The sequence below is a fragment of the Lutjanus erythropterus genome, chromosome 19, assembly GCF_056507025.1.
Source record: "Lutjanus erythropterus isolate fLutEry1 chromosome 19, fLutEry1.hap2, whole genome shotgun sequence".
Taxonomy (NCBI): domain Eukaryota; kingdom Metazoa; phylum Chordata; class Actinopteri; order Lutjaniformes; family Lutjanidae; genus Lutjanus; species Lutjanus erythropterus.
Genome location: NC_139335.1, coordinates 5607207 through 5621624, shown reverse-complemented (window position 1 = coordinate 5621624; position 14418 = coordinate 5607207). Strand labels below are relative to the sequence as shown.

At 38.1% G+C, this 14418-nt stretch overlaps 1 protein-coding gene across 1 annotated transcript; it reads left to right on the top strand.

Moving 5' to 3' along the window:
* Nucleotides 1–9196: 9196 nt before the first annotated feature.
* On the top strand, nt 9197–13509 carry LOC146309131 (uncharacterized). Its single transcript, XM_084744902.1, has 5 exons — nt 9197–9265; nt 9723–9894; nt 10942–11062; nt 11156–11251; nt 12880–13509. The coding sequence occupies exons 1-5, from the start codon at nt 9197–9199 to the stop codon at nt 13247–13249; spliced, it is 828 nt and encodes a 275-aa protein (XP_084601028.1). The 3' UTR covers nt 13250–13509.
* The last annotated feature ends 909 nt before the right edge of the window (nt 13510–14418 follow it).

Below are 14418 nucleotides of genomic sequence, written 5' to 3'. Positions count from 1 at the left end.
ATCTATGGCTCCAACTCGCTATTTGGATTGTGGTACTCCTTTGTTAACACCTAACTGTTACATATTGTTCCTTTAAATTCTGGTTTTGGCCGTGCACACTGATGGCACATCATCTTCCCCGCACAGCGAGGGACGGTCAGCTAAAACAAACTGTCTCCTGAACAACAGCAGGTGAGCTCTCTGTTCTGAGAAAGAACCGAGCGCTGCGTCCTTTCTTGTCCTTTTTGTAGAACAGGCGTGCCAAGCGCAGTTTGCTGGCACCAAACTAGAGGATTTCTGGTTATTGAACGTGAAACTTTCCACACAGCGACCTCTCCCTGCCATTTGAGCCTGCCAACGTGCGCAGCTGCCAGAGCCGGCTGACATTTTCCCTCCGTGAAGTTCAGACGGAACAGAAATTTAGGAGTCTATTTATTTATCTACTTGATCAGCACTCCATGGGCGCTGCTGCAGTTTGAGCCTTAGTAAACAAACAGCTAATCCATCTTTGTAAGTGAATTTAGTTTTATTGGATTTATAAGGCAAGAAAAATACCGTCATTAGTCTCACTGTCAGGAATAATTCAGCCTTTTGTCTCAGTCCTGCTGTTCTACAGCTGCAGGCAGTAATTTATGCAGAAACATAATGGCCTCATGAAATACACCGGATGCTCTCTGAGCACCTACAGAACACAGGGAGCAAATTTACATCTATTTACATCAATTTACATCAACGGCAAAAAGGACCAAAGACTTTCTGACAGGCTGTTTTATTTTATTTTATTATTCTTTTACAGTAGATTATTCTGGATAGCAGCGGCAGAATTGATTGATTCAACAGGCTTCATCTGGAACTAAAATCCCCCCAAATAAACAGATAAATGGAATCATCTTTGGTCAATTACATCTTTCTGCAACTGATAATATAATAGACTGAAAAGAGACATATCCCTTTTTGTTCCCCGCGTGTTAACCAATGGATGCAGCTTTTGTTAGTTTGAAATATAAAAGACTTTTATCATAGTTAATGAAAGAATTAGGGAAATCTTTTACTGCCATTCTGAAAAGCTGTCGCCTCACATATATTTCAACAATAATGGATCATAGTTATTATAATTTTGTATTGTTCTGTTTTCAGTCAGTAGTTTCAGTTTCCAGAGTGGAGTTGCCTGTTTCAGTTTATTTATTCAATGTTTTTTTTAGCTTCAGTATTAGTTTAATTTCTCTTAGCAATATATGGGAATAAAGATTTAATTTCAGATTAGGTATTATAATACAAACACAGCACTTTGTGAAGGCAGGTGACTCACAGTCATGGAGACATTAGACGCTGACATTTTTTCAGGAATCTCACAGGAATCCTGCGGGATAGGAGTCAGTTTCACTATTGATCAGTGGGCTGGGACAAGACGGGAAAAAAGTCAACGGGAGTCGCCAGGAGCAGGAATCTCAAGAAGGACAGGTCAATTTTTCTGCAGGCAGACAGCAATGAAAATCCACTCCTGTGTCATACAGACTGGTCCGGGACCGACAGGTGAGTCACAGGAGATTTAAGATTTATATCTGCAGCTGCGAACCTGATTTGTCTTTTTTTCAGTGCCTGAAAAATTGTTTTATTCAAAAATACTAAAATTATAACATTTACTTTCACTTCAGTGACTGTTTTGAGCTTTCTAAAAAAGAAAAGTAATAAGAAATTATCTCAACAAAAGATCAGTAGTTGGTTAAGAATTTGAATTGGGTTGAAAACTCAGAAAACTATTGCCTTGAACTTTTGAGTTTTCTCAACTTTTTAGTTTTTATAGTGTGTTAAAAATGTTTTTCTGACTGAGTCGAATACAGCAGCCAAAGGTTACTTCCTGCCTCAGTGTCAGACGCTGAGTGTCGGTGACATTTCATCAGCATGTGACGAGTTGGGATGCAAACGCGTTGACAGTCCCACACACAGGACCGCTGACTGTATTTGATGAGTTACAAGTGAGAATGTGTTGGTTTTGTTCCCTGAAGTTTCTACATCACACAGTTTGTGAAAGGTGATGAGCTATGATTGGTCGGGGACCGAAGCGTAGTCTGACATGTGTCTCAGCAAGAATTTATGACTGTGTGATTGTCAAATCTGCCAAAATGTTGTGTAGTCTGACATTAACCTGACATTAGTCAGCTGCTGAATGTAAAACTTCTCATGTACGTAAAAAATCTTTGCTTGTGATTATTGTGTTTTTCACAAAAAGTGGATGTTGTCTGACTGGTGATAGTGAGTCTGGCTCCAGCCGGTACTGGGAGGTCAGGAATGACAGCGGCCCTGACCGCCCTGCTCACCAGTCCAGCCACGCAGGGACAGGAACGCCCAGTGAGGCCAGACCGGAATGAAAACTGAACACAGGAGGGGAATACAAACAAGAGGACATGAGAGTTGGGATCGTTTAAGAGTTAAGAAATCTGACATTTTAGCACAGTTTGGTCCACAAATCATGGACAAACTCTTATACATTTGTTTTATACTTTCGGAGTGTTCAGGATGCTGCTAGTTTCCATTTCCAGGGTTCTTGGCTGCTGGAAATCCTTGGAAACACTTGAATTTTCATGCAGTGTTTTCAAGGTTTGATATTGTAAAGGCATTACTCTCAAAATAAATCGCTCTCTGACTAAATGTTCATTTTTTATAGAAAGAATTTAAGATAAAGCTAGTGCCTAATTGCTTTTGCCTTTCACAATAACATCTGATTTAATGCGATGAAGAAATGAAATAAGTCCTAATCACTATGAGGATACATATGTGTATGAATATATGATTTACTACAGCTGTAAGGTGCTGGAAAAGCTTCAAAATGCTTGAAAAATGCTTGGATTTTACTTTAAAAAAGGTGAAAGAACCCTGCATTTCATTTCAAGAGAAGAGAAGAGAAGAGAAGAGAAGAGAAGAGAAGAGAAGAGAAGAGAAGAGAAGAGAAGAGAAGAGAAGAGAAGGGAAAACTGTGTCACTGCAGCATGAAATCAACGTAATTAATACCAGGAAAAAAAAAATAGCACTTGAAGCAAACTACCAAACAATTTCAGCATATGTTAAATCTAATGTATTCATGTCAGTTACATAAAGAAAAAATAGGCTAATGGATTACAGCATCATTAGGTTCTGCAGAACAAGAGCGAGCAAAGAAGAAACGATTGCATAATATTACGATCTGTAATTGTGCCATAATATGAAAAAAAAACACAACAGTAACATGACATAAAAATAAAACATCACATATGCATGTATGTATGTTGCATGTAGAGCGATGGAGGATCAGACGGATGCAGATGACCTGATTTCATATTTCACACAACACACTGATGTGTGTCAGCAGAAGAACATATGACTGGAGTCTCGGTGTGTTTTCTTTGTATGAATCAGATGCCAATTAAAAACTTAGTGGTTCCTGATGGCAATTAAATATGGAAACAAGAAGAAAAAGTGGTGCTGAACAATTTGATCACATCACTTGCAAAATCACATATCCATGAATCTAAATTTTCCAAGAACATATTACCTTTTTACATTCATTCAGTCCTATATTCTCAAAGTAATAAATAATTTTTTTACCCTTCTTTAAGTGCCTTATTTTAAACATTTCTGCAAAAATATGAAAAAGAGGATCCTACTGTTCTCTTTTAAATCTGAGCTGAAAATTCACTTTTATCGTGGTTCCTGGGTGTGGGTTTTTGCAATTTTTGACTTGAACTTTAACTTTTTGAACTTATTCATGATTTTTGTCTGTACTGATCCCCTGACATTATTGTTTTTTTTCTCTTTTTTTTTTTTTGCACGTAGGTATTATTGCTGTTTGTCAAGTGTATTTTATTTTTTTTTATTTTTTTAAAAACAACCAAGATAAAAAAAAAAAGACAAACCAGACAGTACAGAACAATTTTCAGACATGTTGAGATTATCTGCTAAATAATTATTGTCACTGTCAAAGTGCATATAAACACATACAGATTTCTAATACAGTCTTGGGGCTTTTACTCGAGTACAAGTACCAGTACAATGATGTCAAAGTACTAATATGTGTTCAGAAACAGCCTGTAATTACTGCCACCTAGTGGACAGAGGCGCAAACAACAACATGTCCTTTAATGTGAGGATGTGTTTTATGTTTTGTTGCTGATTAACTGAGACGAAAAGACATCATCCCTGCATTAAATCTTCTTTAAAAAAAACACACAGCCTCGTCATTTTATTTTTTGGTCGACCTTCATGATAAATCATCGTGTGTGCGCGAAGGTCCTGTTCCCATGGCAACCAGTCAACACAGTGATTCAACATCGAGGAAACAAAAAGTTGTGAGAGATTTCAGCTGAAAAAGGAAGAGGAGTTCAAGTCTGACTGAATACTGATGATATGAGTCACTTTCACAGGTCGTCACACTGCAGGGTGAGACTGATACTCTAATACTCTAATAATCAATTATCAACATAATGGGCTGGATGTGACGCTACTGATTGATCATTAGGACTGATTCAGTGCAGTTGAGGCTCACTGTGATTCTGCATGGATGTGTTTACACATTATTATTAGTAACAGTAATAGTCAGGGTTGAGAAGGTTACTTTAAAAATATATTCAGTTACAGTTACTAATTACCTGTTTAAAAAATGTAGCCAGTAATCCAAGTATCACAATATTAAAGCAATGTAACTTGATTACTTTGTTGCTTTTGGATTACCTCAATATAGTGAAATTATTTAGCCTAATATAATATTTTTAGGGCTGCAAATAATGATTATGTTCAGAAAATGGTGAAGAATGTTGACTGAAGCTCAAGATGACGTCATCAAATGTCTGGTGTCTGGCCACAACTCAAAAGTATTCACATAATTTGGACTCTTTTGAATTAAAAAATGACTTAAAACAGTTGATTGATCATCAATAGATGCAGATTAATTTAAAAGTCGATAAACTGTTCCAACTTTAAGTGTTTTATGTTCGTTGTTTGGTTTATTAGTTTGCTGAGCTGTTCCTTCCTTTGTTTTGTGCAACTGATGGATTGATTGATTGATTTAAAGAAAAAAAAGCTCCTTTTTCTCACCACCGGAACAAGTCACAGCTGAAAGACCATCAGGTTTCAACAGAGACTATTTTAGATGATTCTGAGCCGATGAGAAAGATGATAGTCGGCACATGTTCAGCTTCTGAGCAGCTGGATAAACATGAAAAATAAGTTGTCTGCAACAAACATCCACAAAGTTTTCTTAACTGCAGAATGTAGGTGTTTGGTAGTGATGTTCCTCAAAGTTATATCCTGATTCTTAGACTTTTTAGACATTCGCTTCATATAACGATGACCTGTTTACTCACCAAGCAGCCATGAGACACTGAGATACTTCCTGATCAAACACGAGGGGGCGTGGCTAAAAGCAGTCTCAACCAATGGACTCAAACTTGCAGTGTTTCAGGAGTGACATGAAAATGTGGGACAACATTTTTTTTTGTTTTTTTGTTTTACATACAACTTAACACAAAGTAAATGTTTTGACTTAACATTTAAAAAAAAATCAGAAAGATCTTTTTAAAAACAACAGTGGAAAAAATAACTAAACTCATTTTAGTTTCATTTTCATTTGAAATTTAGGGTTCAGGATTTGGGGCATCCACCTCCCAAAATTATTATTTTATATATATTAAGCTCACTGCTATCTCAAATATAATTTTTTGGAGTTTCATAGAAAATAGAAGGATCTCTGTAAACGTCTGTTGTTTGTCTGTGGGACAGTTGTTTAGCAGAATGACCTTTATAGGCTGTTTACAGTTGTTTCAGGATAAAAACACAGTTTCTCTGCGGTGAACACATTTCTATCATAAATCACAGCGAGGTTTTTTCATTCACAGTATTTTATTCATAAAAGCACTGAGGCTTCCTTACAACCACATCGGTTCTTTTTCGACCCAGCAGGGGGCGCTGTAACCAAACATTATGTGCTCAACTGCAGCACCAATCTGACATACTTCATTTTCAAAGTGATTTAAAGCTGCAGTGACAGAGGAAGTACTCCTTTACTTAAGTAAAAGTACTTGTAGCACACTGTGAAGAAAAAAAAGCTCAGTTACAAGTAATAGTCTTGTATTGAAAATGTCACTAAGTTTTAAAGAGTAATCAGAAAAATGTTCTTTAGATCAAAATTAGAATCCTACTACTACTGAATGTATCTGTAATCTGATTACATCTTTTTTTTTATCTGTAACTTTAATAAAATGCAGTTAATTTTTTATGTCCAATTACATAATCCTGTTACATGTAATCTGTTACTCCCCAAGCCTGAGTATGAAATATATTTCCACATCCTCGTACTGTACTTTTCATCTCTCTATCTGATTTTTATTTTTATTTTTATTTTTAACTAAACTAAGTTTTCGGACCTGAACTCCATCAAAGCTTAACTGTAACACACTGAGAAATAAGAACAAATGTTTTAATAATCAAAAGATTCTGTTTTGCATCTGAAATATTAACTTTTAAAGTAAAGATAAACAGAAAAATATCTAAAATCTTAAATTGCAGCAATACTAATGCAGTGTTACTTGATGTGTTAAACTTTTTTGAATTTCTCGGTACTAGAATATTATTGATTTGTATTAATATTAGTTAGTTTCATTTACTGTATGTCTGATGAGCCAAAAACCCCATGACGTCAAAGTGAGAGTTAAAAATGGTCTCCCACAAACCGCTGGGTGACGTTCTGTCCAGTGATTTACTGTCAGTGGGTGGGAATCATTAGAGTAAGCTGTGAAATGTCTGTTTCAGGATGTGTATTCTGTTACTAAACTGGATGTGCAGACTCTCCGTTACAGGTCAGTTCAGTGATTCATCCTGCTCAACCCAACAGATTCAACAGGTTCCACATTACAGCAACACAGTGATAAAATAATGGAGGAATAGTTCTGCTGTGGCTCATCCTTCCTGCTCATCTTAAACAAAGAGGTCAGGAAACAAAGCCTCTGATAAGCATGACGACGGTGAGTTTGCTCACCGTCGTCCCAGGCTTCCTCCTGCCCCAGTCCCATCCATGTCCCAGTTTGTGTCCCAGTATATCCCAGCACCAGTCCTGGGAGCTGCGGCCCCTCCCGCAGACGCAGACAGGAAATCCCGTCTGGAGACGAAGGTGTATGTACGGGGACCTGGAGGAGAGCCAGCCAGGATGCCTCTGAGTCTGAGCACAGCTTTATTTACTGCCAGCGGTGAAAGATGGACTCATATCCTGAAGTGAAAGTAGTGACAGAACAATGGAAAAAAAAAAAAAAAGTTCAACAAGTTTTAAAGTTTCATTTAGGTGAAAGTGAAAAAGAATTAGTTTTTAAAAAGGACACAATTCTACAGGCTTAGATAACAGACATCAGAACTGCTTTTATCACTTACACTGAGAGTTCAACTGCTTTTAGTGATTAAAGGGATAGTTCGGATTATTTGATGTGGGGTTGTATGAGGTGGTTATTGATATTTGGTGTATTAGCTAAAGTAGATGGAGGTCAGCACGCCCCAGTTAGGTGAAGCACAGAGGAGTATTTTACATCTTATAAAATACATCTTAAAGACTACTGAAAATCTGCTCAAGTACAAGTACTGTTACATGACTAAAAGAGTTTTTGTAAGTTTTTACCCTTTGGTTTTTAATGTATTTTGCCGACGGCTCACAAACTCAGGACATTCACCAGGACATAATTTGTCTTCCATGTGAAACTAAAATGTTATTTAAAGTTGTAAGTTACATAACGTTAAGTGAGTCATGTGACACTTGTGTTGCAAGTTGCTTAAAGTGCACCTCGTGACTTTTCGTGACGCGATATGCTTCAGTTACGTAACATAGTTAAGGGACACCAAATATGGTCTCATCATAAACCCAGCCAGGTTTTTGTGTCTAAAATGAACCAAACATCGATCGCGTCACGGAGTTGATCACATGTTAAAAAGGCTTTCTGGCTGCATCAGATACAGTCGCTGAAGGACACCTTGTATTTAAATTTCAGACGCAGATTGCCGCTGACAAACTGACGATATGAATGTGTTGCCAAACTCATCCCTGCTGCAGCATTTTGGGGTGTTCTGGTTTTCACTGGCTGGCCTGTTTGTGATCGGCTCACCTGATTGGCTGTAAAAATGCAAATAACAGTGACAGTATGACTGATACATACAGGTCATTGTTGCTGAAATCCCCAGGAGGATCAAAATGAAACTTCTGAAAACAGCTGAATGAACTCAGTCAACTGTGAATAAAAAGAGACTTTTTTTTTTAATGTTTCTGACAGAGAGCATGACTCGATTCCTTTGAGAAAAACGTGACTCGAGTCTTTCATCTTGGCTTTTATAAAATTCCTCTCATGCATATTTATGCCTCCACAACAGGCAGATCACTTCAAAGTGGATTTCAGGTTCTCCTGATCACTCTGCTCTAAGTGGAGAACCACAGGTGTGCTCCTGGTATGTGGGGAGCAGAGTGGGAGGTTAGAACCGGCCTGACACTTGAATACTCTGAGTGCCAAAGTCTGCAGTCACTCGTGCAGGACTTCATACATTTTGAGCTCTTAACAAACTTTAACAAAGCCACAGTTATGGTGGCTATAGTTTATACATTTTAAAGGAGGAATCTGTAATATATTTACTGTAAGAGACCATAAAATGACCATGATATGTCATCAGAGATTAAGAAAACATGCTGAACTAAAATAACAACACTGCAGCCACAGTGTCCTCCTTTATCGAAAGAAGAAAAGTTAAATAACTCAACTAAAGATTATATATATATATATATATATATATAGATAAGAGTTGTAAGAAATCATTAATAATCTTTTAGAGGGAGTAGATGTTTATAACGATTAAATTGAGCAAACAGGCAATCACTGAACTCAGGATAACAGGCTTAACTTTACACTGACAGACAACTGAGAGTTAAACAACTTACAGTGTTGGACTCAGTCTCACTTTTTATTGCTAATTTAAAACGTTGCACTCGCCTTGTGCTCCTGCAGTGTTCCTGCAGCCTGTCTGAGCTTCCTCAAGTCTGAGGAGGAGAGGGCGGGGCAAACAAATCGCTTCAACCATAGATCATATAATGAATAGGATTTCAAGCTATTTAATACTGTAGATTTGTCTGTTTGTTTTCACAGAGCTCACAGATCGACCGACACCAGCCTCATATCTTCTGCAAACACGGAGCTGAGGGCTGCTTCCTTCCTTGTCCTGAATGACAAAAGCCAGCATGAAGAAGAAAAAGCAGCGGCCCCGAAAACTCACCAAAGGCAAGCATAAAAAGGTGTGTAAAATATGAAGCAGCAGACAGAGAAACTGAGAAACACACCAAAACCTTCACTGTTGCAGGTAAATATGAAGCAACAAATACTAGAAAGAGGTCAAAAAGCTGGCCTGGCTCCAGTTGCTGTGACCTGCCAAGAAATAGTCAAAAACTTTTCTCAGAGATCTGAGATAATAATCTCGCTATTTCAGAAAAACAGAGCACTTCTATTCTCAAGTAAATGCAATATGATTCTGCAGGTTTGCAACTAAATTTCTGCAAAACTAACTAATTCCCATCATCCGCGGTGCTTTGCATTTGAGCTAATTTGCAAATGTTAGCGTGCTAACACACTAAACCAAGATGGTAAATATGGTAACATCACACCTGCTGAAAAAAAAATATTATAAACTTATTATATCCACCTGTATTGAGACAAGTAAGTGTCATTATAACATGTGATTTGTCATGGTTTCAGGTTTCCTTGGACAAAACCTCCCCGTCCTCCAAGTCCAACAGGCCGGAGTTTGAGAGTTTCCTGGATGTGATGATTCAGTGGTTTTCGGATCATCAGCAGCAGGTGGACGAACTGTTCAGCCACAGTGACACAGACAGAAGTGGATCAGTCAGCCTGAAGGATTTCGAGCTGGGTAATTCACTTTCATCCACAAAGTCTGAACAGTTACAGACTGGTCTTCTCTGTGATTTCTGTTTTTTTTTAATTCTTCTGATCCGTGGAGGCTCTGATTAAAAAAAATCATTTTTCACAACAGCCTACAGTGTCTGTTCCAGCGCCTTTGAATGTCAGATAAAGATAATCTTGAAGGCAAAAAGAGATTAGAAAGAGATCTGTGGGTCAGCACTAACCAAAATGTCACGGTGCGGTTGTACTGAAGTATTTATGGAGGGGACTGTGAGTCAGGCTTTTGATAATGTGAGCAGTGCCTCATTTCCTCCGGTCCTCCTCAAAGATAAGAGCGGCTGGCTCTGGGAAACAAAACCAGGACAATGTTCCTTTTGTCTGTCAGACTTCAGGCACTCTGAGTAAACTTTTGTGCTGAACGGTGTTTGAGGAGCTCAGAGGAGCAGATTTCAGCTCAAACCTGCAGGATGATAACTTTCATGATGTGATTCATGGAGCCTGTGGCGTCTGCAGAAAATCTTAACCATTTCCACTCTTTTCCATTTGTTAATGTTGTGTTTTTTTAATCTCAGCTTGGACTGTGAAAACTTTGATGATCCTCTGACTTCACTTAGTGCCATCATCAGGTCAAATGTTTTATTTTCCTCAGTAAAAACTAACACCTGCAAAACTAAAGACCTGTCCATCTGCCTCAGCTGCACTGTTTTATGCTGATTAGCAAAAGTTAGCATGCTAACATGCATGAAGCGCAGTGTCTGTCTCTGAATGTGTGAAAACATGAATAGTTTCCTAAAAAATAAGCAACACACTCCAAAAAAGATCAATAAACCAGCATGAGTGATGAGGTTCTGGATCCCTCACAAAAGAAAGACATTGTTAATGTGGGTCTCAGAGGAGTGTTTTGTCGCTTTGTGGTCTAAATGTTGTTTTAAATGTGTTGCCGTCAGGAAAGAGTCATCACATTTTAAAAATTTAATCAGGTTGACTGTTGCAACATTCACAAAAAGTGAAGAATATTGATAAAAACTCCATCATTATTGATCCGTGGTTGCAGGTCTGATGAACTTGAACGTCTCCTGCCAGCAGTCTCAGCTCCGCATGCTGACTCAGCAGCTGAAGAACGACAAAGAGATGATCAGTTATGAAGACCTGAGCAGACAAATACAGAGACTGAGGTAAAATTCATCTTTTTCCTTTGTCTGAGTGTCGGTTTTGTTTTTGTTTTTATTAAATGTGGCTGTTTTTCTGTCTTTTTTTTGTGAACCAAGACTCCATGACGGCGCAGAGGTCATCACTCAGATATCAGAGGACGCCTCCCGTTCGGACAGATGTGCTCCACATCAGCTGTTAAACCCTAAAAACAGGTACCTCATACGCAACACAAAGAGACAGAAATAGAAAATTTACATACTGCTTCATACCTCATAGGGAAATGTTATACTTTTTTCTTCAGTACATTTATCCAGTGGTAGAAGAAGTACTCATATATCTTACAGAAGTAAATATGAAGTGAATAGAGCACTGCCACTGTGTAAAAATACATGGATGCAAGTAAAGCCCTGCATTCAAAATTGTGATATCTAAATCTAAATAGTATTAGTTTATTTATTTATTTATTAGTTGATTTATATTTTGTATTGTCCAGTCCTTTCCTGGGCTTTTTTGGAGATTGTTGCAGCCTTAAATACCTGATTTAATGGCAGCTTTTCTAAAATATTGTGGTGCATGTTGTGACATTTTTAGGTGTTTTTGTAATGAAATTGCAGGAACAAGTTAAAATTGCAAAAGAGGGGAGAGGAGTTCCAGGGAGAATAAAGCCACAACCACACAAAAACAAGTGTTGTAAATAACCTTAACAAAAAGCCTCAGGGTTGCAAAAATTCTAACAAAATATGCTTTATTTGTAAATGCAGAAGTGGACCTGGGGGGTGATTCCACAAAGATACAAAATCCTCTTTGAACTCAAACTCAATAAATGTGCACAAAGTGTTGACAAACCTTTGTTGTTGTCATTACCCATGACAAAATAAACAGTAAATAATAAAACACTGAGTCAGTTCATTGAGACGTGTGACATGTGTGACTCTTGAGGAGGGGGTGGCAATGATTGGTGGAACTTGCAGGAAGCTATGATGATTGGTCACATTTGCAGACGAAGGTGCAGAATTCATGGGGATTGGTTGAATTTGCTTCTTTTTTCTTCTCTGCAAAGTAAATAGTTATTAAAGTTATGTAGAAGATATAGAGCATCACTGCATTTATCTGACAGATAGTCTTTCATTTTAATTAACATATTAAAAATGTGATGAGTTTATGAAAAACAAAGATTGTTAAAGATCAAATGTTTTGGCATGTGATCCTTTACAAAAACAGTTGGGCCCTTTGTCTTGTTTCATATCTAATTATCTAATAATGTCAGATGTATTCACAGCCAGACACTCACTTGTGTCTGAACTGACTTGACAAATGTCAGGCTGAGCTGACGTTCAGATGAGGCGAAATAGTCGGAGTTATTTCTGAGCGTCAGCTATCAGCTGTAAGTCATCCTGTTAGTTCAGGATGCATGAAGACTGAGCAGCTACATAAACAAACAAACAAGACCTCAACACCACCTTTACACAAGTGTTGGTGCCTTTTTAACCTGGCTGCCATAATTGTTTTGTGTGTGTGTGTGTGTGTGTGTGTGTGTGTGTGTGTGTGTGTGTGTGTGTGTGTGTGACTACTTGACATGATGCAGAGCACACAGAGCAGGTGACGCTTGCTTGTTTGCTTGTTGTTTGTGTCACGAACAGTCTCGGAGACGGATCACAGCAGTGAGAGTCCTTATTTTAAAGAGTGAGATACATTTGGTTTAAACAGAAACAGCTGTTTAATTGCCCCCACCAAACTCACCAGATTCTTTTTTGCATCATCTTTTTTATTATTGTTTCTCCCCTCATCCCCTGGACCACCACCGGGAAACGTAACACTGATTTTTAACTGTCACCAACAGGTTCATCCGTCTGAGTGTCAGACTGATCCCCTTTGAGTTCTCTGCTGCCCATCCAGGAAACTTCCAGGTGGTTTTGTTGAGCAACAGCAGAGTTTTCAGTCTGATCAGAATGATCCGGGACCGGGTCGGGATCCAGACCTCCAAGCTGGAGGTTTTCCGGAGCCGGGTGGCCACAGAGGAGACCCGCCTGCCCCCAGAGAGCTCCCTGGAGGAGTGTGGCTTCAAAGGAGGGCCAGAAGAAACTCCTCCAGAGGACACTGTGTACTACGACTACAGACTGCTGTTGACAGACTGTCCCATTCTCAACTGTGACCACTACTTTAGATCAGCATCGGACTCTGCTGCCATGAGGAGAAGCCAGCGTCCATAAATTACGTAACTGTGTTTTTAGCCATGCTAGCTGCAAGGACATGTTGGTCAGTCCACCACTTTGGTCCAGACTGAAATATCTTAACGACCAACGGAGGGATTGCCATGAATTTGGGTGCCATGCCGCTGTTCAGACGGGCCAAACCCCAATAGTCTGAAAAATGTCCCATTGGAACAAAAATATAAATGCATCCTGCAGTCACACACACACATCGCATTAAATCGAAAAACATTTGTGGTGATTGGCTGCGAGCAAAACCATACAAAAACAAAAAAAAAAGTTAAAAAAAAAGAATCAAAATGTCTGTATTGTTTGATCGACACTGGGTTATTTTGATCAGTACCTTCAAAGAAAAAATTTAGCACTTCAGTGGATGTCCAGTCAATGTTAATAGTAAATGTAGTCAATTGAAGCAAGACAATAAGAAATCATCTAAAAACCTTTGTTCACAACACACCATGATACAACCAAGCAGTTTTATCAGATTTTTAAATTCAACAAGTGATACGTACACTGTAAAAATGAAAAAGTTAAGAAAACTCAAAGGTCCAAGGCGACAAATTGCAATAGATTTGAGTGTTGAGTCCAACTCAAATTCTTAAGTTTTACCAACTGCTGATCTTTTGTTGAGATAATTTACTTTTCTTCTTTCAACTTAGAGCTTTAAATTTTAGAAACTCAAAACATAAAAAACATTGAGGTTGCAGCTCACTGTGACAAAATCTTTTTCCATTTCTAGAATTCAAAGATTCAAGTTTATCTAAAGAAGAAAAGTAAATTATCTCAGCTAAAAAGTATAGGTCAGCAAAACTTTGAAAAGTTTACTTCAAAACTTAAAAGTTTGAGCTGGGCTCATAACCCAAAAATGTTTTGCAGTGTGCTGCCTTGAAAATTTAAGTTAAAAAAAGTTAAAAAGATGAAGAAATAATACAGAGGATATGACCTCAGTGTCCTCAGTGGTGACTACAGGCCTGCTAGGTTGTGCTAACACACTAACACAGTAAATATTCTACCTGCTGATGTGTGTGCTAGCATGTTGACATTAGAATTAGCCTCAGCTGTACTTTGTGCAAATTAAGTTCAGCTTATTAGCACAAATGAGTATCTCCAGCTGTCAGATAAATGTAGTGGACTAAAAAATACAGTATTTCCCTCTGAAATGCAGTGAA